Source organism: Oryctolagus cuniculus, chromosome 9, assembly GCF_964237555.1.
Source record: "Oryctolagus cuniculus chromosome 9, mOryCun1.1, whole genome shotgun sequence".
Classification (NCBI taxonomy): Eukaryota; Metazoa; Chordata; class Mammalia; order Lagomorpha; family Leporidae; genus Oryctolagus; species Oryctolagus cuniculus.
In genome coordinates, this window is record NC_091440.1 from 81,599,276 (window position 1) to 81,623,470 (window position 24,195).

The 24,195-nt window shown below is 35.9% G+C and overlaps 1 protein-coding gene across 4 annotated transcripts in view; it reads right to left on the minus strand.

The window, feature by feature from the left end:
* The window catches only part of PDS5B (PDS5 cohesin associated factor B), a 202,544-nt gene that overhangs the window by 79,217 nt on the left and 99,132 nt on the right, over positions 1-24,195 (minus strand). For all 4 annotated transcript variants that reach the window (XM_051831824.2, XM_051831821.2, XM_051831820.2 and 1 more), the window contains 6 exons: positions 23,792-23,905; positions 16,069-16,150; positions 12,113-12,161; positions 8,740-8,879; positions 6,428-6,543; positions 449-554 (listed from right to left, as the gene is read on the minus strand). In XM_051831824.2, the coding sequence (XP_051687784.1) occupies positions 449-554; positions 6,428-6,543; positions 8,740-8,879; positions 12,113-12,161; positions 16,069-16,150; positions 23,792-23,905 (607 nt within the window). The remainder of the gene's footprint in view (positions 1-448; positions 555-6,427; positions 6,544-8,739; positions 8,880-12,112; positions 12,162-16,068; positions 16,151-23,791; positions 23,906-24,195) is intronic.

Below are 24,195 nucleotides of genomic sequence, written 5' to 3' on the forward strand. Positions count from 1 at the left end.
CTATACAAAACTACTTTTTGGAAAGAAATAAAAACAAACATAAAACTTTATGTTTATATACGATGAGTTCACAAATGCTTACTTTATAATTTTTTTATTTACTAGGTTGTTAATGCAGAACTGGTAAGTTTTATAATCAGCAAAAGGCAGTAGTATACTTTACTTAACAAAAAAAATAGATTTAAGAATTTGGCTTATTATGTGTAGGGTTAGTACCTTCATTTCACAAATGACACCTTAAGTTAAACTCCAAAACTTTTAATTAATATTAAGCTAGCTTACAGACTTTAATCCTGAAGACAGCTTACATGTCTGAATAAACAGACAATTCCCAAATGATCTAAAACAATATAGAAAACTTTAGATTATAAAAATGGAAAAACCTCAGGAGCAAACTAAACTGTCTGCTTAACAGTCCAAACAGGCACTTAATTTCATAGAGATTTACCTTAAGCAGTTCAAGACCTGCTCTGATGGCTTGATCAGTTGGAACACCCTCATCTTCATCATCAGCTGTGCCATCTATTGATTTGTTCACTTGCTTAATAAGAGCACTAAAGTATGACAGAAAGTAAACATGTCATTTTGTTCAACTGTCATTTGGTAGCAGTAATACAAAATATTTCATATATATTATGTATCACATCCAAACCACATCCAAATTTTATATAGCTGTTCCCCAAACATTAATACAAAACAACTATAACAAAATAATTTGAGATGCTTCTTTTCAAAAACAGTTATTTTTCCTTGATCATGATTTGCTTGTTAGTGCCATCTAGATGTTCATTATTCTCTTTTACACAAAAGGCCTAAGTCTAAAGATGCGAATAATAAATTATCTGAAAGTCATTGTTATTAGTCCAGTAAGTACAACAATATATTCTGAAATAAAGGATAATGGGCAATATTAAGTGCTGTAAAACCATTTAACACGTCTGAGTGTATTTCAAAAATTTATAGTAGGAGCCGGTATTGTGGTACAGCATGTTAAGCTACCACCTCCAACACCAGCATCCCATATGAGTGCTGGTTCCAGTCCCAGCTGCTCCACTTCTGATCCTGCTGCCTGCTTATGAGCCTGGAAAAGCAGTAGTGGATGAGCTCCTGGCTTCTGGCTTCAGCTTGGCCCCAACCCCGGACATTGTGGCCATCTGGGAGTGAACCAGCAGATGGAAGATCTTTATCTCTTTCTCCTCCTCTCCCTGTTACTGCTTTTCAACTAAATCTTTAAAAAAAAAAAAAAAAGTCACAGAAAATAGAAAAATGGAATTAAACAAAAAGCTTATTTTGCTGTCCAAAATACTGAAATCACTGCTTGCTTATAAATGATTTTTGAAGAGTTCATGTCAAATGTGTATTATGAAAAAATTGTATATGCTTTCAGAAAAAGTTTTGCACCCAAATCAAGAAAGTTCAATTATTCAATGCTCCTTAAAATGTCTCATATGTTTCTACAAAAATATTATGTGCTCAATATACCACAAGAATAAAAAATTCCACATTTCAAAAGCAAACTCATTATTTTCTTCCATGACACAGTATGAAGCTCTTGGTCTCCCAAAGAAAGGCCAGAAACAAGTTAACAAATACATTAAAAAGGCAAAAATAAAAAAAAAGTAAAACTACCAGGTCATGACAAAAAGTGAAGTTCTTTAGCCAGGGTAATTAAAACAGGAATTTATGAACAAGTAGAATTGAGTAATAACCAAAGAACAAGAGTCATTCACATTATTAAAAAAAAAAAAAAAAAAAAAAAAAAAAAAACACCACTGTGGGGAAAAAGAATCAACCTGAAAAAACAAACTCAACTGAAATATTATGAAAAATGCTAAAACTTGATTCTGTCCCAGTTGCTCCTCTTCCAGTCCAGCTCTCTGCTATGGCCCGGGAAGGCAGTGGAGGATGGCCCTAGTGGTTGAGCCCTGCACCTGCATGGAAGACCAGGAGAAGCACCTGGCTCCTGGCTTTGGATCAGCACAGCATGCCGGACGTAGGGGCCTTTTTGGGGGGTGAACCAACAGAAAGGAAGACCTTTCTCTCTGTCTCCCTGTCTACTCTGCCTGTCCAAAAAAAAAAAAAAAAAAAAAAGCTAAAACTTAAGGTGGGCTTTGGCCTAGCAGGTAAGTAGAATCTGGGACATCCACATCCCATATCAGAATGCTTGGGTTCAAGTTTCAGCTCTGTTCCTGATTCTAGCTTCACGCTGATGTGCACCCTGGAAGACAACAAATGATGGCTCAAGTAGAAAAGTCCTTGCCATTCATGTTGGAGAACTGGATGGAACTCCTGGCCTCCTGCTTAAACCTGCCCCAGACCTGCACTGCAGACATCTAAGGAGGGTAATCAGTGAACGGGAGGTATCTCTCTAATAAATTTTTTTTTTAAATACTAAGAATTCAGTGAAGGTAAGTAACACCAACAAAATAGTAAAAAGATCAATGGTGATTTTCATATCAGCAAAAGCCACCTAAGAAAAAGAATAGAGAAATCTATTCACAACGAACATAGAAAATAACAAATAACAAAAAGTAGCAAAAAACTCGTATGTAATTTGGTGTAGGACATTTAACAAACCTATGTGGTTATACATGTATATATGCTTTAACAGATGTATCCTGAGATTCAACTGAAAGAATTAATTGTTTGGGAACAGCCAATAAATTTTAAGAGAGGAAGGATGAAAGTACCAGTTTTGAGATAAAAATTTACATAAAAACATCAGAAAACCAAGAAATCAGAAAGAAACCCAGTAAGGGGTCAAATCATGTAAGAACCTATACCATAATCGGGGAACAGTTCAAACCAAATGGGAAGGAATCAAGTTTTTCAATAAATTGATACAACTAGTTATAGTACAACTTATAAAAGGGTGGATCTTTATGTCTATTTTACAATAAAAAAAAATTCCAGGCCAATTGCAGATTTTAACGTAAAAAGACAACTACCTAACATGATACCAAAGGGCAGAAAGAAACCATAAAGAAAATAAATGACATACTTAATTATGTAACAATATTTGTTTGTCAAGTACAGCCATAAAAGGCAAGTAAACTGGGTTGACAGCCTTACATTATGAAACATTCTTAGAATCAGTAAGAAAAAGATAGGGGCGGGTGCTGTGGCACAAGAGGTTATTCCTTCGCCTGCGGCTCCAGCATCCCATATGGGCGCCAGTTCGAGTCCCAGCTGCTCCTCTTCCAATCCAGCTCTCTGCTGTGGCCTGGGAAACAGTAGAAGATGGCCCAAGTCCTTGTGCCCCTGCACCCACATGGGAGACAGGAAGAAGCTCCTGGCTCCTGGCTTTGGATCGACCCAGCCTCGGCTGTTGCAGCCATTTGTGGAGCGAACCAGCGGATGGAAGACCTCTCTCTCTGTCTCTCCCTCTCATTGTCTGGAACTCTACTGCTCAAATAAATAACATCTTAAAAAAAAAAAAAAGAAAGAAAAAGACAATTTTTCTAAGTCCTTCACAGGAAAATAATAGGTATTCCCCCAAAGAGATGTAATTAAACAAGAGATGCAATTAGCCAAGAAATAGTTTTTTTTAAATTTCAACCTTATTCATAAATATTCAACTTTATTTATAACACAAAAATCATACTTAAGCAGTACTATCACTTATTAACCTATCAAATGGCAGAAACTGAAAAAAATGATAGTCATTCTCCAGAACAGTAAGATGTAATGGACAACCAATGATTACTAAAGAAGACTTAAAATGGAATCTTCCTGGAGGCTTACTGAAAAGTGTGGTGGTTAACCAAGTGGGCTCTGGAGCCAGACTTCCTGTGCTTAAATAAGAGAGTTATTTAACATCTGTTTAACTCACTGCTCCTTTTCTGTGAAATGGGAAAAATGATACACAGCTGAGCATCTAATTTGAAAATTCAAAATCTGAACTGACATGGTGTCATAATAAAATAATTCCATGCATCATGTGACAGGTAACAATCAAAACAGGCACTTAATATCTCATTATGCATATGTAAATATTTCAAAATTGAAAAAATTCTGACACCTAAACACATCTGATTCCAAGCATTTTAGATAAGGGATACTCAACCTTTCTGATGAAATCAATGAGTCACTTTTAGAGTCATCCCAGACACATTATAAACATGAACTGCTACCCATTATTTCTTTTTCCCCATTATTCTTATACTTTGATATATCTTCTAGATCACCATGACCTCCTGGCTTCTTCTCAGTCCCTTTGTCTATCTACACATACCTTCTTCTGAAATCATTTCCATCCTAACTTCCAAAATATTGCAATAATCTATTCTTATGCTATATTTTTATAATTTCTCTAACAAAAATAATTTATAAGGTTCTGACCATGATCTTTTTACTTATTTCTAAAAATTCTTAATAGATGGCTCCATTCTCACATTAAACTCAGTATTTCTTTACTTGAAACAATCATTTCTCATATTCAGTCAAGCACCTTCTTTCTCACTTCAAAAACAGTCCCCCTTCATTCTTTTCAAGATATTACTATTATTTTCATCATGTGGGCTTAAAACCTTGTATTTCATGAGGGCCAGCATTGTGGCATAGCCAGTAAAGCTGCCACCTGAGACACCAGCATCCCATGTAAGAGCCAGTTCACGTCCCAGCTAACAGATCCAACTCCTTGCTAACGCACCTGGGAAAGCAGCAAAGGAAGGCCCAAGTGCTTGGGCCCCAGCACCCACATGAGAGACCTGGAAGAAGCTCCTAGTTCCTGGTTTCAGCTTGGCCCCACTCCAGCCATTGCAGCCATTTGGGGGAGTGAACGAGCAGATGGAAGATCTCTGTCTGTCCCTTGGTCTCTCCGTAAGTCTGATTTTCAAGTAAATAAATAAATCTTTAAAAAAAAACTTACATTTCTCACTCTTTCTCACCTTTATTTTCCCTATACCTTTTTTTCAATGTATTACTATTATCTTCATCATTTAATCTTTATATTTCTGACTTTTCCCCATATCCCTCCCATCCTACTACCTTCAATTACAGTAACACCAAAGCATTTTCTTCCACATTCCTCCTCCAATCCATTGTATCTCAAACATCTGTGTTCTCAATGATCAAAGAGAAAGTAAAAAGCTTGATCTTAAAGGCCTTCCACAATCTGATCCAAATCTACTTTTTAAGTGTCATCACCTAACACTTTCATACCGCTTAATAGTTTAAATACATTGTAATCATTTTCCGAATATCCCACAATTTCCTACCCAGTTACCTAGACTAATATTAATCTCAGTACCCAGAATACTTTCTCCTATCTCTGTAGAGACAAAATCCAACCTATTCTTCTCTCTTGGGTAAAACATCACCCATCAGAGAGTTCTTTGAGTTCTCTGAAGTCTATTTGCACCAATCTTACAGAACTATAATAAAATCTCCAGAGTAAAAATTTTCATTTCCTTATAGGCAGGAGGTAGATGAACAGTACAGAGTATGCTTCACCAGTAACTGACTAGCATTAACTCTGAATACAAAGGGAATAAGATTATTTATTGAATTTTGGAATGCCTATCTGATTCAGATTCTTATTATAGGATTCTAGTTTTTGTTTTTTAAACCTCAGAACTAATTCTTTAAATGAAAACTGATGCATGAAGAGTTCAAAGTGACTAATGGGTAACTAAAGTAAGATCTATCTTTGGAGGCTCAAGAATTTAGTTATATTCAATACCTTCTCCAACAAAAATCCCCAAAGAGGCTGCACTAAATGCAGAAAAAATTATTACTATGTTTATTCATTTCAAATTCTAATATACTCCATAAAGGACATTACTGCTGATTAGTAAATCAGTATGCTATATGTATTTTTTATTTTGTAAGTACTTTATCTCTTACATCTTGTTCAATACATTTTAGGGAAAAAGTTGTTTTTTGTTTTTTTTTTAAAGCAAGATCTTTCCATATTTCACAAGGGAATGCAGACAAAAAAGGAAATATTTTTCCAAGATGACACATTCAGGTGATATCAAAACTGAATTTAAATGAGGGTTCTTTTAAAAAACAACATTTTCAGTTCTGAAATAACTGACAATACATATGTTACTTTGCAGCAGATTTGCTTCACTTTCTTTTCCTGAAGATGTCACTAAAATCATTTATATTACATAACCTATGCACAACAACAAGGGGCTAAAAAAAAAAAAAAAGGAGTTCCTGGTACTTTGTTAATTTATAAAACATAGACTGAAAATTTCTCACACAATTTAAACCAACATTTAAATTTTAAGTAATTAACAAGAAAAATTAAATTTATACAAATATAAACAGATGGGATATATTTATAAATACAAATATACAGACAAGTAGCTAGTTTGTGCTTTGTATACAGAAGGTACTCATTACTGAGGAGAGTACTGACCTCCTGAATGTATAAATAAATGAACAGAAATAAGAATTTAATATTATATGCAAATACCTGATAGATTCAGTATCTATGTGTACAGGTGCTATCCTCTCCAAGAGAAACTTTATCATTTCCAAGAAAGGATTTGTAGGCTGTTTGGGATTGCCCAACTTCTTAGTTATTTCACGCTGCAATGCAGAGTTTTAAAATATTACAAAGTACATTTAAACAAATCATTACATTAAAATGTTAAGAACCTACAATAATTGAAACTGTAGTATTAGTAATAGAATAAACAAAACAATAGGAATTGACCAAGTTGACAAAGAGTAGATGAAGAATTTGATATAAGAGAAAGGTAGTATTTCAAGTAAATAAGGAAAAGGTATATTATTCAATATATTCTGTTGAAATAATTAGACACATATTTGAAATTTTAAGTCCTTATTTCATAATTCATACCAAAAATATTCCAGAAGGGTAAAACACAAAATAAGAATACGGGGGCGGGGGGGAGGGGAGTAGCACTCTAGTGCAGCAGATTAAGCCCAGCCCTGCAGCACTGGCATCCCATATGAGCACCAGTTCGAGTCCTGGTAGCCCCACTCCAGATTCAGCTCCCTGCTAATGTGCTTGGGAAAGCATTGGGGGATGGCGCACGTGCTTGCGCCCCTGCACCCATGTGGGAGACCTGGAAAAAGCCCCTGGCTCCTGACTTTGGATCAGCCCAGCTCTGGCTATTGTGGCTATTTTGGGGGTAAACCAGCAGATGGAAGCTCTTTCTCTCTCTCTCCCCCTCTCTCATTCTCTACCTCTTAAATAAACAAAATCTTAAAAAAAAAAAAAAAAGAAAGAAAGAATACAAGGAACAGGGAATACACAAACTATAGCAAACAAAATTCAGAGGAACTTGTTAAAACTACACATTCCAGAGTACAGGTAAGAAGAGAAACTAAGAATGAATCCCAGGTTTTCTGCCTTGGGCTTTGGATGATTCTATTCATTCAGATAAGAAGCAAACTATAAAGATAGGTCCTATTTAAAACTAAAACATCTGTTATCTGTATTACAAGTCTGAATTACATTATTGCTTAACATTGAAGTTATTTTTGTTTTTGTATTATGAATAAGGTTATAGATGAACATAAAGACAACAGCAAATTACAGGTTCCTGGAACTCACTATGAAGATTCTCATTTCGTCTATCTCTGGTGGAGTCAAGAATCATCTAACTCTAAAAAGCATCTCAGGAGATCCCGATGGTAAATGAGAAATACTGACATTAGTAAATACTGTGACTGACTTAATAACAGATTAAGATTTTGAAAGTAGGAAACCAAAGGCAAAAACAAGAACTAGAATAATGATAGATTCATCTAGATTAAAAACAGACACTATGATATATAAAGAACATCACAAACGATGAAAGGGTAAATTACAACTGACAGAAAATTACTTGCAACTTAACAAATACCACAATAATACAAACTAATAAATCATAATATAAAGACAAATAGCATTATATAAAAATAGGCAAAGATTATAAATATAAAATTTACAAAAAAATATGAATAGCTAATATACCCAAAAATGTAAGATCTGATAACTAGCAGCTAACAAATACAAATCCTGTCACAAAAACTATGATTCTTGCCCCTGCTATTTGGGTTTGGTTTCCAGCATTTACACAGGCCAGTGTTATGTGTGAGAAAATGGTCACTGCCATCACCAGTATCAGTATAAAATCATTCAGTTTTAGAGAACAATTTGCCATTACATATCAGAGGGTTTAAAAAACCAATCTTCAAGCAATAAAATAGTAGTTCTATAAATTCATCCTAAAACTTCAAGACTATCTAATACCTATCTAGTTATAAGGACATTAATTATATCATTTTTACACTAATTAAAAACAGAAAAATTTAAATATGTAAATCCATGGATTATTCAATAAATTATGCTACACAGTCAATGCTATGCTATATAGCTATTAAATATAATACTATAGAATCTTAATGAAGAATGGGATGGGAGAGGGAGTAGGAGATGGGATGGTTTGTGGGTGGGAGGGTGGTTATGGGGGGAAAACGGCTATAATCCAAAAGCTATACTTTTGCAATTTATATTTATTAAATAAAAGTTTAAAAAATATATAATACTATAAATGACTAGGTAATAAAACTGGTAAAAATGGATCTCCTTTGGAAGGACAAACACAATAGTACAAGCAATTGTCTCTATAAAGGGATTATAATAGTTTACATTGTTATTTCTGTGACATTTTCTAAATATTACATAGTGAATATAAACTCATAAAAAGGAGATTGACAAGAAAAGATATGGGGTCTTTTTCAAACAGTAGCTCTTTTAATTTCTGTCCTTACCACACAACCTTCAGCCTGCTTGCAGGAGCATGTTGGACTAACAAGTACTTCTAACTGTTTTCTTATTTTCTCATCATCTTCTAACACCTGTGTGAATTTCTTCATGAAATCCTGAGCCTTACCAGGATCTGGCAAATTTCCTTAAAATAAATTAAAATTTAATTAAAATACAATTTGAAACTTTTCTAAAAAAAAAAAATCAATATTTTTCACTACTTTTATTACTTTGGTTAATAATCGCCTACAAATTTACCTTAGTTTAATAAAATAAGTTTAGAAGCACTTTCAGTCATTAATTTTCACAAATAAAATGTGTTTTCTATAAAACAATCACTATAAAGAGATATCTACTAAGGGAAAAAAATTAAAGTACTTCTAAATAACTCAGTATTTAAAGGCAGTAAATGTTGATCTCAATAATACCAATTTTGCCCCCGCAAAACTTGTGCCATATATTGTTTGTTTATAATTAAAGTAAGAGCTCAAACAGTAAGTTTTACCTTTAGGAAATTATTTTCCTCTATTTTCTCAATTATTGTTAAAACAATCCAGAAATAATTCACATGTACATACAGGCTATCTGGCTCTGACATATAGTGATCAACCTGTTACAGATGTTATTGCTGGGTATGTCATTATTGGATAAGATTATATGGAATCAAAAATGACTTTTATATTACTCTCCTAATGTGTCTTTGCATCCACTTATAGGAGCTAATAAAAGGTAGATCCTAGTATCTTTTTTTTCTGGCTATTCAACTATTACAGAGAACCAGATGAGTGTAACTAATAATTTTAGAATCTATAAAACGGTAGTAGAAAATCAATTCAATCTGTAAATACAAATACATAAATTAGTCTTCAAGATCATTTACAACTCTAGTTTCACTGAAAGTTCTAGTGAGAATGATTAAACCACTGAATGTAGTAAGAATGTATGGGCCTTCCTAAATACTTTCTGTATGACCTTTTCCTGTTTCTACAATAAAAAAAAAATGCAAAAAAAGATACACATTACCAGTTAAACTAAACCTTTACAAGACACATTTACACAGTAAGCATCAGAGGAAAAGATGGAAAACTGCTGGTGCAGCACTTTTGACAATTACAATCCAAAGATCACTGGCAGTTCACTACAGTTTAGTCATGTTCAGGGAAAGCTACTCTTTTCAAATTTATTGGGAAAACGTCATTTTATAGCCCTTTCATAATGAACAGACATAATATTAAAAGCTACAATGAAGCCTATTATTTAAGAAAATAAAGCAAAGGGAGATTGGGAGAAAAAAGAAAGAAAAATCCTTTAATTCAGCTTCCACAAACATATATGTATGTGGAACCCCCTTTTTTTTTTAATAATACTTTTTGTATTTGTAAGATTTTGTATTTGTAAGATACTAGCATTCAGAAGAAAACAGATATACTGTATTACTGAAACAAAATTAATAGAGGAGGAAAAAAATGGAATACAGGGGATGATCTCCCATATCCACAACCAAAATACTAAGGAGCTGGTTATTAAAACACACACACACACACACACACACAAAACCACTTCCTGCAGCAAGTTATTCAACTGCACTGAAACACTCAGGACTGAAATATATTCTGGTCTTAAAACTCTGTCCAAGGCTAAAACTCTTATGACTTAATTAAAAACCCAGAGACCAAGGCTTCTGATCTCTTCCATGCCTAAGCACTACTTCTACAAACATCTTAGATTATTTAGCATCTCAGAGTCAGCTTAATATCTCATTACTGGGAGGGGTTTGTACTGTGGTGTAGCGGGTAAAGCTGCTGCCTGCGATGCGGGCATCTCATAGGGTCGCCAGTTCCAGTCTGGCTGCTCCACTTCTGATCCAGCTCTCTGCTATGGCCTGGGAAAGCAGTAGAAGATGGCCCAAGTCCTTGGGTCCCTGCACCCACTCCTGGCTCCTGATCGGCCCAGCTCCAGCTGTTGCGGCCATTTGGGGAGTGAACTAGCAGATGGAAGACCTCTCTCTCTCTGCCTCTCCTTCTCTGTATAACTCTTTCAAATAAATACATCTTTAAAAAAAAAAATCTCATTACTAGGGCCTGCATTGTGCTGTAGTGGGTAAAGCCACAGCCTGCAATGCTGGCATTCCATATGGGCATTGGTTCATGTCCTGGCTACTCTAATTCCATTCCAGGCCGGCGCCGCGGCTCACTAGGCTAATCCTCTGCCTTGCGGCACCGGCACACCAGGTTCTAGTCCCGGTTGGGGCGTCGGATTCTGTCCCGGTTGCCCCTCTTCCAGGCCAGCTCTCTGCTGTGGCCAGGGAGTGCAGTGGAGGATGGCCCAGGTGCTTGGGCCCTGCACCCCATGGGAGACCAGGAAAAGCACCTGGCTCCTGGCTCCTGCCATCGGATCAGCGCGGTGCGCTGGCCGCAGCGCGCCGGCCGCGGCGGCCATTGGAGGATGAACCAACGGCAAAAGGAAGACCTTTCTCTCTGTCTCTCTCTCTCACTGTCCACTCTGCCTGTCAAAAAAATAAAATAAAAATAAATAAAATAAAAATAAAAATAAAATAATTCCATTCCAGATCCCTTCTAATGCTCCTTGGAAAGCAGTGGAAGAAGCCCATATGGGACATGCAGAAAAAGTTATTGGTTCCTGGCTTCAGCCTGGTCCAGTCCTGGCTGTTGTGGTCACTTGAGAGGTGAACCAGTGGAAGGAAGATCTCCCTCTCCCTCTTTCTGTGTAACTCTGTTTATTTATTCAAATAAATAAATCTTTAAAAAAAAACCTCATTATCCTTAAGTCCAGTAAATTTTTTCCAGGTATTCCTAGAAAAGAAAAAGACCTGCAAAAAACAGCTTCTGTTTCTTATTCTTGCATTGTACAAAGATGTCCACACAATCCTCTTGTATTTACTGTTAAGTGCAAGTAAATAACCTTTTATATGAACATCATTTAAGGCAAAAAGCTAATTAATATTTTTCAAAGAAGCTATTAGGTACTTAATTGGTATTTTTTTCACTAAATTTTGGCTTGGAGTGCAATTAGTTTCAGACAAATTTCACACCACAACAAGCAACATCAAAGCATAGATTAAGCTTTCACAGGTAAGCTTACATAATAATGATTTAAGTGAATTACAAAAAATACATTCATGTAATAAATTATTTTTCCAGATCTTGCTTATATAAGATATTAAAGAATTTTTAAAGTTCTGTATAGTATGCAAATGAACTGAAAATAGAGGAAGAAAAGCTAGCAGATGAAAAATAAAATACTTTATAATCTTTTGCTATATTACCATAATCTAAAATGAAACTACATTAAACACTGTAAATTGTAAGAGATGTTTCAATTAAGTCTCAAAATTTGCATAGATATAAAGTTACTTACTTGTAATAACCATCACTTTTGAAAATATGGCCTTGACACTGGCATCTGTCTGTGAATCACACAAAAAATGAAAAATTAAAATTCCCTGACAAAAATCTTACACTCTCCAAAAAATCAGGTAAGTATAACCTATAAATGTTCCAGACTGATGTCTTTGTTGCTACTGTATCGTTCTTTAGCCAGTTTGAAAACCTAAATGACCTGGACAGAGGTGGAAATGAACTCATCCTTCACTGCCATTCTTACCTCACTTTCATCAGCCCCAAAACAAACAAAAAAAAACTGCTTCACCACATCTTGGGACAACTAGATATTTTCAGTTGTTTTGAGCACTAACAGAACAAGGTAACTAAGTTTAGGAAAGGAATAAAATACCCAGAAAAATGCCCCTGACATGTAAAAGATGATTCTGAAAGTGTTAATTTTTTTAGATGATTCTAAAAATCAGCAGTTTTTTCAGTGAGTAAATGTGCTCACCACATTGTACTGTATGTAATACATTCATATACTACTGCACAAAAAGTCACAGGTATAGAAAATGTCTCAGGGCTGGCACTGTGGCACAGTGAGTTAAAGCCCCAGCTTGTAGCACCAAGTATCCCATATAGGAACCAGTTTGAGTCCTGGCTGCTCAACTTCTGATCCAGTTCCCTGCTAATGCGCCTGGGAAAGAAACTGAGGATGGCCCGAGTGCTTGGGCCCTGCACCCGCATGGGAGACCAGGAAGAAGTTCCTGGTTCCTGGCTTCAGACTGCCTCAGCTCCAGCTGTTGCACATTTGGGGAATGAACCAGTGGAAGGAAGACCTTTCTCTCTCTCTCTCTCTCTCTCTCTCTTTCAAATAAAAACAAAAATAAATATTTTTTAAAAAATAAAATAAATTGTCTCTTAGAGTACTATTTGCTGTTTCAGGATAGTGTTAACTTAAAAAAACATAAATGTCACTGAGCAACTATTTAAAATACTGAGCTAAATAAACATTGATAGGGAAACAACAAATCACATATAAACGATAAACATACCATCTCGAGTAAGAAACCATTTGCTCATACATATGAAATGATCCCTAAGTATTTAAGATTTAAAGGATGAAACAGCTCTGTCTAGAAACATGTAATATTTCTGTTGTGGTTTTATTTGGAAGGACAGGCGTACTGCTGTCAACTTTCAAGAGTTGATCCACGTTAAAAAAAAAAAGCACTAACAAAAGTAATACAGCAAATTACAAAAACACTTCTAAATGATACTGCACAATTCAATTTAGTTTAATAAAAGAATAAGGCTTATATTGTTAAAAATTAAAAACTATACAATGAAGAAAGCAGTAAAGGCCGGTGCCGCGGCTTACTAGGCTAATCCTCTGCCTGCGGCGCCGGCACACCGGGTTCTAGTCCCGGTCGGGGCGCCGGATTCTGTCCTGGTTGCCCCTCTTCCAAGCCAGCTCTCTGCTGTGGCCCAGGAGTGCAGTGGAGGATGGCCCAAGTGCTTGGGCCCTGCACCCCATGGGAGACCAGGAGAAGTACCTGGCTCCTGCCATCGGATCAGTGCAGTGCGCCAGCCGCGGCAGCCATTGGAGGGTGAACCAATGGAAAAAAGGAAGACCTTTCTCTCTGTCTCTCTAACTATCCACTCTGCCTGTCCAAAAAAAAAAGGGGGGGGGGGGCAGTAAAACAATACTGATTATTAAGTATCTAAGTCTTTCTGGTAAAAAAAAAAAAATAGGAAATATAAATATCCTTTATAAGAGAACACTTAAGTTCAGGGTCAGCACTGTGGTACAGTGTTGGCTAAGTTGCTGCTTGGAAAGATGGCATCCCACATCAGAGTATTTGAGTCTCAGCTGCTCTACTTCCAACCCAGAGGATGGCCCAAGCACCTGGGCTCCTACCACTCAAATGCAAGACCAGGATGCAGTTTCTGGCTCCTGGCTTTGGACTGGCCCAGACCTGGCTATTGCTATTATTGAATCAGGAGACTTACGATCAGCAGATGAAAGAGCTCAATCATTCAATATAAATATCTCTCTCTTTGCTTTTCAAATAACTCAATTTTGGTTTAAAAAAATGGTACAAAAAATTCTGAAATCAATGAGTAGTTTGCTTCATAATACACACATTTCATATGAACTTTTTATGACTTCTCATTTTTTTCTACTTTATCATGTCTATTAAAATTCTCTGTATAAAGTGAACAGTAAATAATCACAGGGAAACTATTAAATCTTCTCACTAGAATTCCAATTTGGGATACTATCTTCCTCCATTCTGCTTTCTCTTCCACCTTACCACGCATGATTAGATTTTCCTCTTTAATGTGGTTAGTTCAATAATTATCTTAAACAAGCAAAAAGAAGATTCCATGAAGAAAAAGGAAACTAGATAGTCTAACTAAATTGAGAGTGTATTTTGTGATTCCATGAATGACTGAACGAGACAGTCATGAGCTTCTCTCAAGTTTCTATCAACAGGCAAGAGAAAGCAGCTTCTGCTAAATAAATTCATTCTCAACAGTGAGAGTAAAAACCAGTTATATTCAATTACAAGTTCACAAATCATGCTTGCTCAACATATAATCTATACATTTAACATACTGGCTGCTATTTTGACATTAGTAAGATCTAAAATATAAAAATAATCTTATAAAATACATAGGAAAAAGTCTCACATTTTTAATTAACACTTGATCTTGGCTAGATTGATGTCAATTAATATAGGTTTAGGTAGGAAAAAGAGGCACTTTATCCAGAGATTACTGATAAAACACACTAACTACATTCTAACATGACTGAAACACATTTATTGACTGAAACACACTGACAACAGAAACAATAGAATCTCTATATCAGTTTCAAGTCATTTTTAAAAAGTGAAAACATTCTAACAGGTTCAATATAAATATATTCAATAATTCTAGGGAAAAAGGTGAAATTATGTTCAATAAAATAGAGAGGTTACTGTTAGCCTATAAAACAAAACTACTACTCAGAGACATAAGCATCAACTAGGCAAACAAGTGTTATAACTTTTTTTTCTTAACCTTCAAATGTAATTTGAAGTCACAAGGACTGGCACTATGGCACAGCAGGTTAAGCCACTTACACCAGCATCCCATATCAGAGGGCCGCTTCAAGTCTCAGCTGTTTTGCTTCTGATCCAGCACCCTGCTAATGCACCCAAGAAGGCAGCAAAAATGGTCCAAGTGCTTGGGCCTCTTCCATCCACATGGGAGACTGGGATGGATTTCCAGGCTGCTGGTTTCAGCCTAGCCCAGTCCTGGCTGTTGTGGCCAACTGGGTAATAAACCAGTGGATGGAAGATATTCCTCACCCCCCCCACCTCAACCCACACCAAAACCCTACAGCTTTTCTTTTTAAATCAGCCTTTCAAATAAATAAATCTTAAAAAAAGATAAGTCACTATAAACTATTTAAGCAATTAGTGTTACTTTACTGATTTTAGGGCAACTGGCCAATTTACACTCAGGAAACTAGAAATTTTTTCCCCTAGAAAAACACAAACACTGCTATTGTTTTCTGTCCCATGAACATACATATATTAGAGAGACATAATACCATTATTAAAACTTTCTGAAATCACAAGAATATACATCTTGAGACCATCTTACTGTGGCAAGATAAACTGCAGCTTTCTTGTATTTTCTATGCCTTCAATATTGCTGAGTTATGGTTTATGTATTTTAAAGCTACAAAAAACCTGAATTTTGACTACAGTGAAGTACATTCTCTTTCCTACTGGGTATCAGCAGATAACAGCAAATATTTAAAATCTTTCTATATAATAACATTCTTAAAAATTACTTTTCTAGATAGTCTTATAGTCAGAAATTTTCCATATATAAAAAGTTAACACACAATAGCAATGGTAAACAGTAACTAAGACACATGTGCTTTACGAATCTGAACATCAAAGGAAACATTTTCTTTAAAATTCAACTTACTTTAGGTTGCTTAATTAAGTCAAGTAAATCCTTTACTTGATGTCGAAGCAGATTTTGACACTTCCACATTTCATTCAATGCTCTGAAAAACACAGACAAACTTAAATAACAAAACACAATGAAAATCCTCTCAGAACATTAACTATGTACATTTTAAAGAAATAAAACTCACAAAATGACAGACATAAGGTCAAATTCACAAAACCAAGTAATTGATACATGAAAGTAAAGAAAGGAACTAAATATGACAGATATTACCATTTAAGGAGACACTAAGAGCAAAAGAAAAGATGAATGGTAGTTGTGTTTTGCTTTATATAAAAACAGGGACTATCTAATCATTAATTGGAAAAGATGATAAACTTGAGGAATAAAAGAGTATCTGATCAGTCAGGTCCCATAGTATAGAACCAATGACACAAAGAGACAAGAGTTAGCCAGAAGAGAATGGGGACACTTCTTACTGAAACAAAAATTTTATCATACTTAAATTTTAACCTGTCTAGAATTATTCACGCTATAAGTGAATATTATTTTTATGTGGCAAAAATGCTGATATACTTCTACTATTATTCTCAGGCAAAAATTTTAATCTAATTATATATTTAACATGTATACAGGTACTCGAGAAAATATTTATAAATCAGAGAATAGTATTAAGTTACAGAATATCAGAATTACAGCTTAAAATTTTAAAAGGATTTTTTACAAAAACAAATATTCTCTATCAGTTTATTTCAGTTATCTACAATTTATATTAGATTCTATTAAAATACATTATGTGGCACTGTCAGAAAACAGTAATACAATACAGAAGCACATATAAACCCCATTTTTCCTTGCCAAGCAAGACAATTGTCTAATATTTTAATTCTTCCATTTAATATGTTTTTTAAATGTCTTTGGGTTTAAAAAAGGTAAAACAGTTTAAATCTGGAAATTTCAGTTCTTCTGTAGTAATCACTCCAAAATGGTAGCAGAAAAGCAAGAGTATTAAATAGAAGCTGAATTTTAAATAGCTGTACTTTATTACTTGCAAGTTACTTGAATGCCATGAAGTTTCACTGGCATAGTTGAAGACTGTAAACACTGAAAGCAAAATGACCTCTCTAGAAGGCTGTAAAAAATCTAAAATTTAAATGAATTACATAATTAATTTTCAAAGAAAGAATTAATCATGAAATCACATTTCAATATAAAAAGTCAATGTATTTTCTCTCCTATACATTTAATTCTTAAAACTTCTGAAAGGCCTGGACTTTGAAATTTGCCTTCACTTAAAGCAGAAATTATTCTACCTACTGTATTACTTATTTAAAGATAAAATCTCAAGAAATTTTAAAGGCCATTATAAACTATTATGGCTATAGCTTAAGCCAAAAAGTGGTCATTATTAAGAATGTATATTATAACATATTTAAGGGCACTGTCCTCAAATGTTTTAATATTTTAGTATTAAACAACAATATAATCTGTCTTAGATGTCCCAAGTACTTGGAGCCTGGCTATCCACAGTGGAAGACCTGGATGGAGTTCTCGGCTTCTGGCTTCAGCCTGGTGCAGTCCTGGCTTTTATAACCTTTTGGGGTGTGAACTAGCGGACAGACTGATATCTTACCCCTCACCATCACTCTGACTTTCAAATAAAATAAACCTCTTAAAAGATATAATCTGTCCTTATTCGTTGCCTTTCTAAATAGTCCTTCTTAAAAAAGTTATACCAGCAGAAGCAGTATTACCAGAGCAATACAAACAGCCACTTCTATAATTTAGTTTAAATTCCAGTTCTGTCACCAATAAATGTGAGAACTCTGGTTGAAAGACTGAATATTTGTTAGCTGACATTTTGCAGACAACCAATTCTTTCCAAGAGCACTGAAAGTTACCACACCAACTCAAAGAGAAAGACATCTACCAGGGTTTCAGTCAGGGACCTGTCCAAATGCTGAAGGAACCTCTCTTCCAATCTGCTCCCAGTTGGGCAAATCACCCATAAGCCTCTGAAGTACAGAACTGTCTAAATAACAATTTGCTCAAAGAAAGAGAAAGGCACAACTAAGACATCTGACATACCTTCTACTCTCGACCTAAAAAGGAACTCTAGAGAAATTGAAGGAAATAGATACCAGCAGCACAAGGACGCAGACTTACTCCTATTCTTTTTTCAACAACCAAGACATTTAATTAGTTAACTCATCTACAGACTGGTCCATATCAGAACATTTAAAATAGGGGAAATGGCTCAGTCAACAAAAAGAAAGAATTCTCACCAAACAACTTATCACCAAGAACCTTCCTACCAAGCAGCTATTTTTCAGTTCTCAGGCCCCTTTTAAACTAAGTAGAGGTCACACATTCTAACAACTTATGCGCTAGAATGGTAATTTAAATGAATAAAGTAGGACAGGTGTTACAATACAAGAGTGGTGAAGGCTACAGTGAAAGGACATTAATAGGTCATAAAGCTATGAAAATATCAGTATCATCAGTATTCAGGAAAATGAATGATAAATTGTAATACTCAAAGGATTAGCAAAAATTAAGATGTCTGATAAAATGAGTGTATCTTAATAAGTTCATGGGAAAATTAGGGGATCTGCTGAAATAGTTAAGATGCTGCTTGGGATGCCTGCATCCCATATTAGAATGCCTGGTTTGAGTTCTGGCTCCACTTTCAATTTCAGATTCCAGCTAATACACACCACAGGAAGATGCAGATGGTATTTGGGACTGTCAGCCTTATAGGAGCACTGGATTGAATTCCAAGCACATGGCTTCAGCCTAGCATAGTCAGTTTTTTTGGGCACTCTGGGAAGTGAACTACATAACAGAGCATCTGTCTTTGTCCCTCTTGTCTCTCTGCCGTTCAAATAAAATGAAGATTTAATTCAGTAATCAAAAATATAAACTGTTTCTCAACATAAGCACCATCACGTGCACGACACTTTTGTAAGCAGTGATGCCAGCCATTTAGTCCATCCCAAAGAAGCCAGGATTATTAACCGAAGAAAATAAGTAACCTTTAAAGATCTTTTTAGGATCAGAAAGCAAAAACACATTACAGGGACAGGCATTTGGCAAAGCAGTTAAGATGATGCTTGGGACACTACACATCCAAGTGCCAGGGTTTGAGGACTAGTTTTGATTCCTTCTAATGACTCAAACTTGGGTTCCTACCACCCACATGAGAGATCCAGACTGAGTTCTGGCCCACTGGCTTTGACCTAGCCCAGCCCTGGTTGTTGTGGGCATTTGAGAAGTCACAACCAGCAGATGGCAGATACCTCTCCCTCTCTCTGCCATGAAAATATACAATTTTTTTATAAAAAAGATTTTAGAAGGAACCTTGTCAGCAGCTCTAAGGTAAATGCCTCATGATTTTCCATCGAAATTCTCCCTGAAAACAACCCTTGCATGGTGAGAAGAATGAGTAAGAACACAGTCATGGTAGAGAAGGGCTCACTGGTAAAATTTTTCTGGGCATTTTTATGCTAAAGCCTTGGCTAATTTCTCAAAAAACAGTCTAATAAGAGACATTATCATTCCTTGGCCCGACAGAAAGTCAATAATCGAAATGCATCACAATAAAAACTATTCTCATGACGCGTGATGTTGAAACGGTCTGCTTTTGCTTTGACTGAACCCTTCCGCCTCTTGGTAGCCATTCTGCAATTGTGTTTCGTCTTTAGGATCATACAGGTAAAGCCAAGTTTCATCACCTGTAACGATGCCTGATAAAACGCTTCAAGATCTTGCTCTCCCTTGTGTTAAAACTTCCATTGAACATTTGGCTTTTGTCTGCAGCTGATCAGGCCACACACGTTTTGGCACCCAGACAGTAGAAAGTTGGTTCAACTTCTATTTTTCAGTCAAAATCCTGTCAGCTGAACCAAATGAGATGTCTATGATGCCATTATTTCTGTATTATCAGTCCTCTTCAACTAGAGCATCAACAAGATTAATTCTTTCCTCATAAACTGACGCTGATGGTGTGACACTGGGTTTCGTCTTCAAGATATTATCTCAGCCCTTTTTAAAATGAACCATTTGTAAACTGCTAATTTCTTTGGGGACATTTTCCTCATATAACTTTTGTGAAGCCTCCATGGTTTCACCTTTCTACCACACAAGCTTCACCATAAACTTGAAATTCGATCTTGCTTTAATTTTATCAGAATTCATAGTGTTCTGATAGGGGCCTTTATAATAAACAGTCTTATCCTTTTTAATACCTCACATAGGATCCTGTCCAATCCTGACGTAACAAGTTAGTACAAGTTTATTTTACAGCAAAATATTTTTGAAACCCATTCAATTTTTCCCTAATACACATTTTCTACAAACCTTTTGAAGACTCCTTATATACAGGCTAAATCAACTCATAAACCACTGGGAGGAATATAAACTAGTATAATTATGTTAAAGAAAATTTGAAGGTAGTTTGTAATAATAAAAATGCACATGGCCGGCGCCACAGCTCACTAGGCTAATCTTCCACCTTGCGGCGCCGGCACACCAGGTTCTAGTCCCGGTTGCCCCTCTTCCAGGCCAGCTCTCTGCTGTGGCCAGGGAGTGCAGTGGAGGATGGCCCAAGTCCTTGGGCCCTGCACCTGCATGGGAGACCAGGAGAAGCACCTGGCTCCTGGCTTCAGACCAGTGCAATGCGCCGGCCATTGGAGGGTGAACCAATGGCAAAAGGAAGACCTTTCTGTCTCTCTCTCTCACTGTCCACTCTGCCTGTCAAAAAAAAAAAAAAAAAAAAAAAAAAAGGCACATGTTCAGCGATTCCACTCCCACCTATATACCAGTGATTTCAAACCTTGGTTGTTGTCTATTAGAATCTCCTGAAATACAGGCCGGCAGCATGGCTCAATAGGCTAATCCTCCACCTGCGGCGCTGGCACCCGGGTTCTAGTCCCGGTCAGGGCGCCGGATTCTATCCCGGTTGCTCCTCTTCCAGGCCAGCTCTCTGCCTGTGGCCCGGGAAGGCAGTGGAGGATGGCCCAAGTGCTTGGGCCCTGCACCCCATGGGAGACCAGGAGAAGTACCTGGCTCCTGCCATCGGATCAGTGTGGTGCGCCAGCCACAGCGTGCCAGCCGCAGTGGCCACTGGAGGGTGAACCAACGGCAAAGGAAGACCTTTCTCTCTGTCTCTCTCTCTCTCACTGTCCACTCTGCCTGTCAAAAAAAAAAATCTCCTGAAATGTTCTAAAAATCCCAAAGCTCAGACTACACACTAGACAAATTAAATGAGAAGAATCTGAAGGAATGACTTAGGTGTTGGCATTGTTTAAGCCTCCCATGGTGATTATGGTAAGTAGTCAAATTCAAGAACCACTCATAATCCTGCCTCAAGAAATCTTTCCACCATGTGTAAACTAAATAGAAAATGCCCATAGTAGCACTATTTGAAATAGTGAACAGAAACAATTCAAATGTCCATTCTCTCCACTGACTCAAAGTTCTGATTTCAAGTTTCATTAAATTCTTTTTTTTTTTTTTTTTTTTTGCTCCCCTGGGTTTTGGAAGGAGCAAAATGTGCTGTACATTGAGATTTAATGCTATAACGAGTACTCAAACAGTATTTTTCACTTTGTGTTTCTATGTGGGTGCAAACTGTTGAAATCTTTACTTAATGTATACTAAACTGATCTTCTGTATATATAGAAAATTGAAAATGAATCTTGATATGAATGGAAGGGGAGAGAGAGCGGGAAAGGGGAGGGTTGCGGGTGGGAGGGAAGTCATGGGGGGTTGGGAGGAGCCAATGTAGTCCATAAGCTGTACTTTGGAAATCTATATTCATTAAATAAAAGTTAAAAAAAAAAAAACCTGACTCATAGTCTAATTAATCAATATGTCTTCTCTCTTATAAGAGCCTTATAATATATTAATATTCATTACGTCCCTGTTATCTTACATGCTATCTGATAGGATCAACCTAATATTTATCACAAAGTAGGGTCCAACCAATCAGAATAGTGGCCAGTGGAAGAAGGTCACGGAAACTCTCCTGATATACCCAGGCCTGGTGGGATACGTGGTGGAGGACCAGTAGAGGAAGGGATCCACAAGTCCTCAAGGGAGTTCACTACTATTGTAGTGAGTATGCTGGTCAAATACCAGCCTAAATGCTACCTACTTTTTAATCCACATTCCCTATCCCTTGCAATGAAAACTTTATTTTTCTTGTTACTTTTACAGTCCTTGATTATTTAGTTTTGCCAAAGAGTCTGAATTTCTATTGCTTCTTATTCCTATTCCTTTTTTTTTTTTTTTTGGATTTAATTTCCTCTCTCTCAAAAAACAAAAAAACACCTTTAGTAACTTTATCAAACAGAATTTTTGCTTGAAAGTATTTTACTTCATTTTTACTCCAGAAGGACAACTGAACTGAGTCATCTGTGATTTTCCAGTAGCAGTAGTTCAATTCAAATAGGGTATAAGTATATAATATATCATTTCATACAAGAGGCCATCAACAGTACCATGAGGGAAAAAAAAAATCAACAAACTCTGGCAAATCAACAATTTCAGGATACAATTCAGAGAAAAATGTATAATACAAGTAATAATGTTAAATACGATAGTAAACATTTTACTCTACATAGAAGGAAAGCAATGAGCTTTTGAACGAAGCAGAATTGGGTTCAGATTCTAGTGTTCTCGCTTATTACCTGTGTGGCTCTGTGCAAGTTAATTAACCTCTATGTGATCTGATTCATCACGTGCACAAGCAAAAGTGATATTTAAGTAAGTTGGCAAGCTTTTTCTGTAAAAGGCCAGATAGTATTTTAAGTTTTGTGGACTACTGGATATCTTTTGCAATTAATTTTCTTTTTAGCATAAAAGCAGCCATGATTAACAGCTATTCTAGCAGCTGAAATATAAAGGTATTAAGAAATATACATTGCTCCCCTCTGTTACCTTTTCCTCATTAATTCTAAGTAATACATAAACAGCAAATTTAATTATTTAAGTGGAGGGAGCTAACTGTCCCATTAAGCAGCAGTTTAACAAAAATTATACACAACTCCTTAGATCTCCAATTTCTGAACATTTAATCTTCAATAGTTGTAAACTAAGAGCCTACATTTTCCCCAATATCTGCAGCAAATCTCTAGGCCTCAATTTCCTAAACCTTAATACGATTCCATTAAATTAGTAACATCTCTCCCATGTCTAAAATGCCAATTCCCTAACCCATACACCCAAAAGCACTTTTTGAATGAAGCATGGTAATAAAAATATATTTGTGCTTACCCTTATGCCAAATGATAACACTGTATTCAGGCTATGCAACACAAAAATCTGTGCCCTACATCATAGTTTAAATCAGTACCAGGTGAGAATAAGAAGGTAGTATTTTCATAATATGGACCTTTCTAACACCTTAAGGAAAACAAAAACAGAAAGAATAGGTACATCAACATTTCTTGAGACACCAACAATATGAAAAGTGGAGAGAAAAATATCATATTCTAAAAGATTCCAGGTCAAGCAACTCTATCTATTGTTTTAACTGCTTACAATTGCTTCATCTCATGTTAACAAGTAGTACTTTCTGAAAAAATAGCCAAGTATTTTATAACGTCTTCATCGGTTAAACAACGTACACATGACGTAGTTTACATTTCAAAATACAATTTTTGTTGGTTCTTCTCCATAAAATCCAATATACTGCAAAAGATGTAAACAACACAACTTGACATTTGAAACGTACTTCACAGCATTTAAATCCAGTGTGGCATACAAGTAATATAAGCACTTCATCCGTTCTGTGGTTTCCAAATTGTGGGGAACCATATATTGAGCAAAGATCCGTTCGACAAGTAATCTACAAAAGAACAGAGAAAGCTCTATTTTAGTTTTTAATGTGCTGAAGTTGCATATAAAATACCAGAACACATAAGGAACACATATTAAAGAAGTTCCTGTTTTCATGAATGGAAATGAGATTTCCACATCAAAGCTTTCTTTCTATAGAAAGAGGGTCCAAAAAAGGTTTTAGCTGGTTGTACCAGAAACAGCCCCATACCCAGCTAAGATAAATTCTGCTTCATGTCCTTGGGCAAGTAAGCTATCAGGGACTTCATTAATTTATCTGTCAAAAAAAGGATATATGAA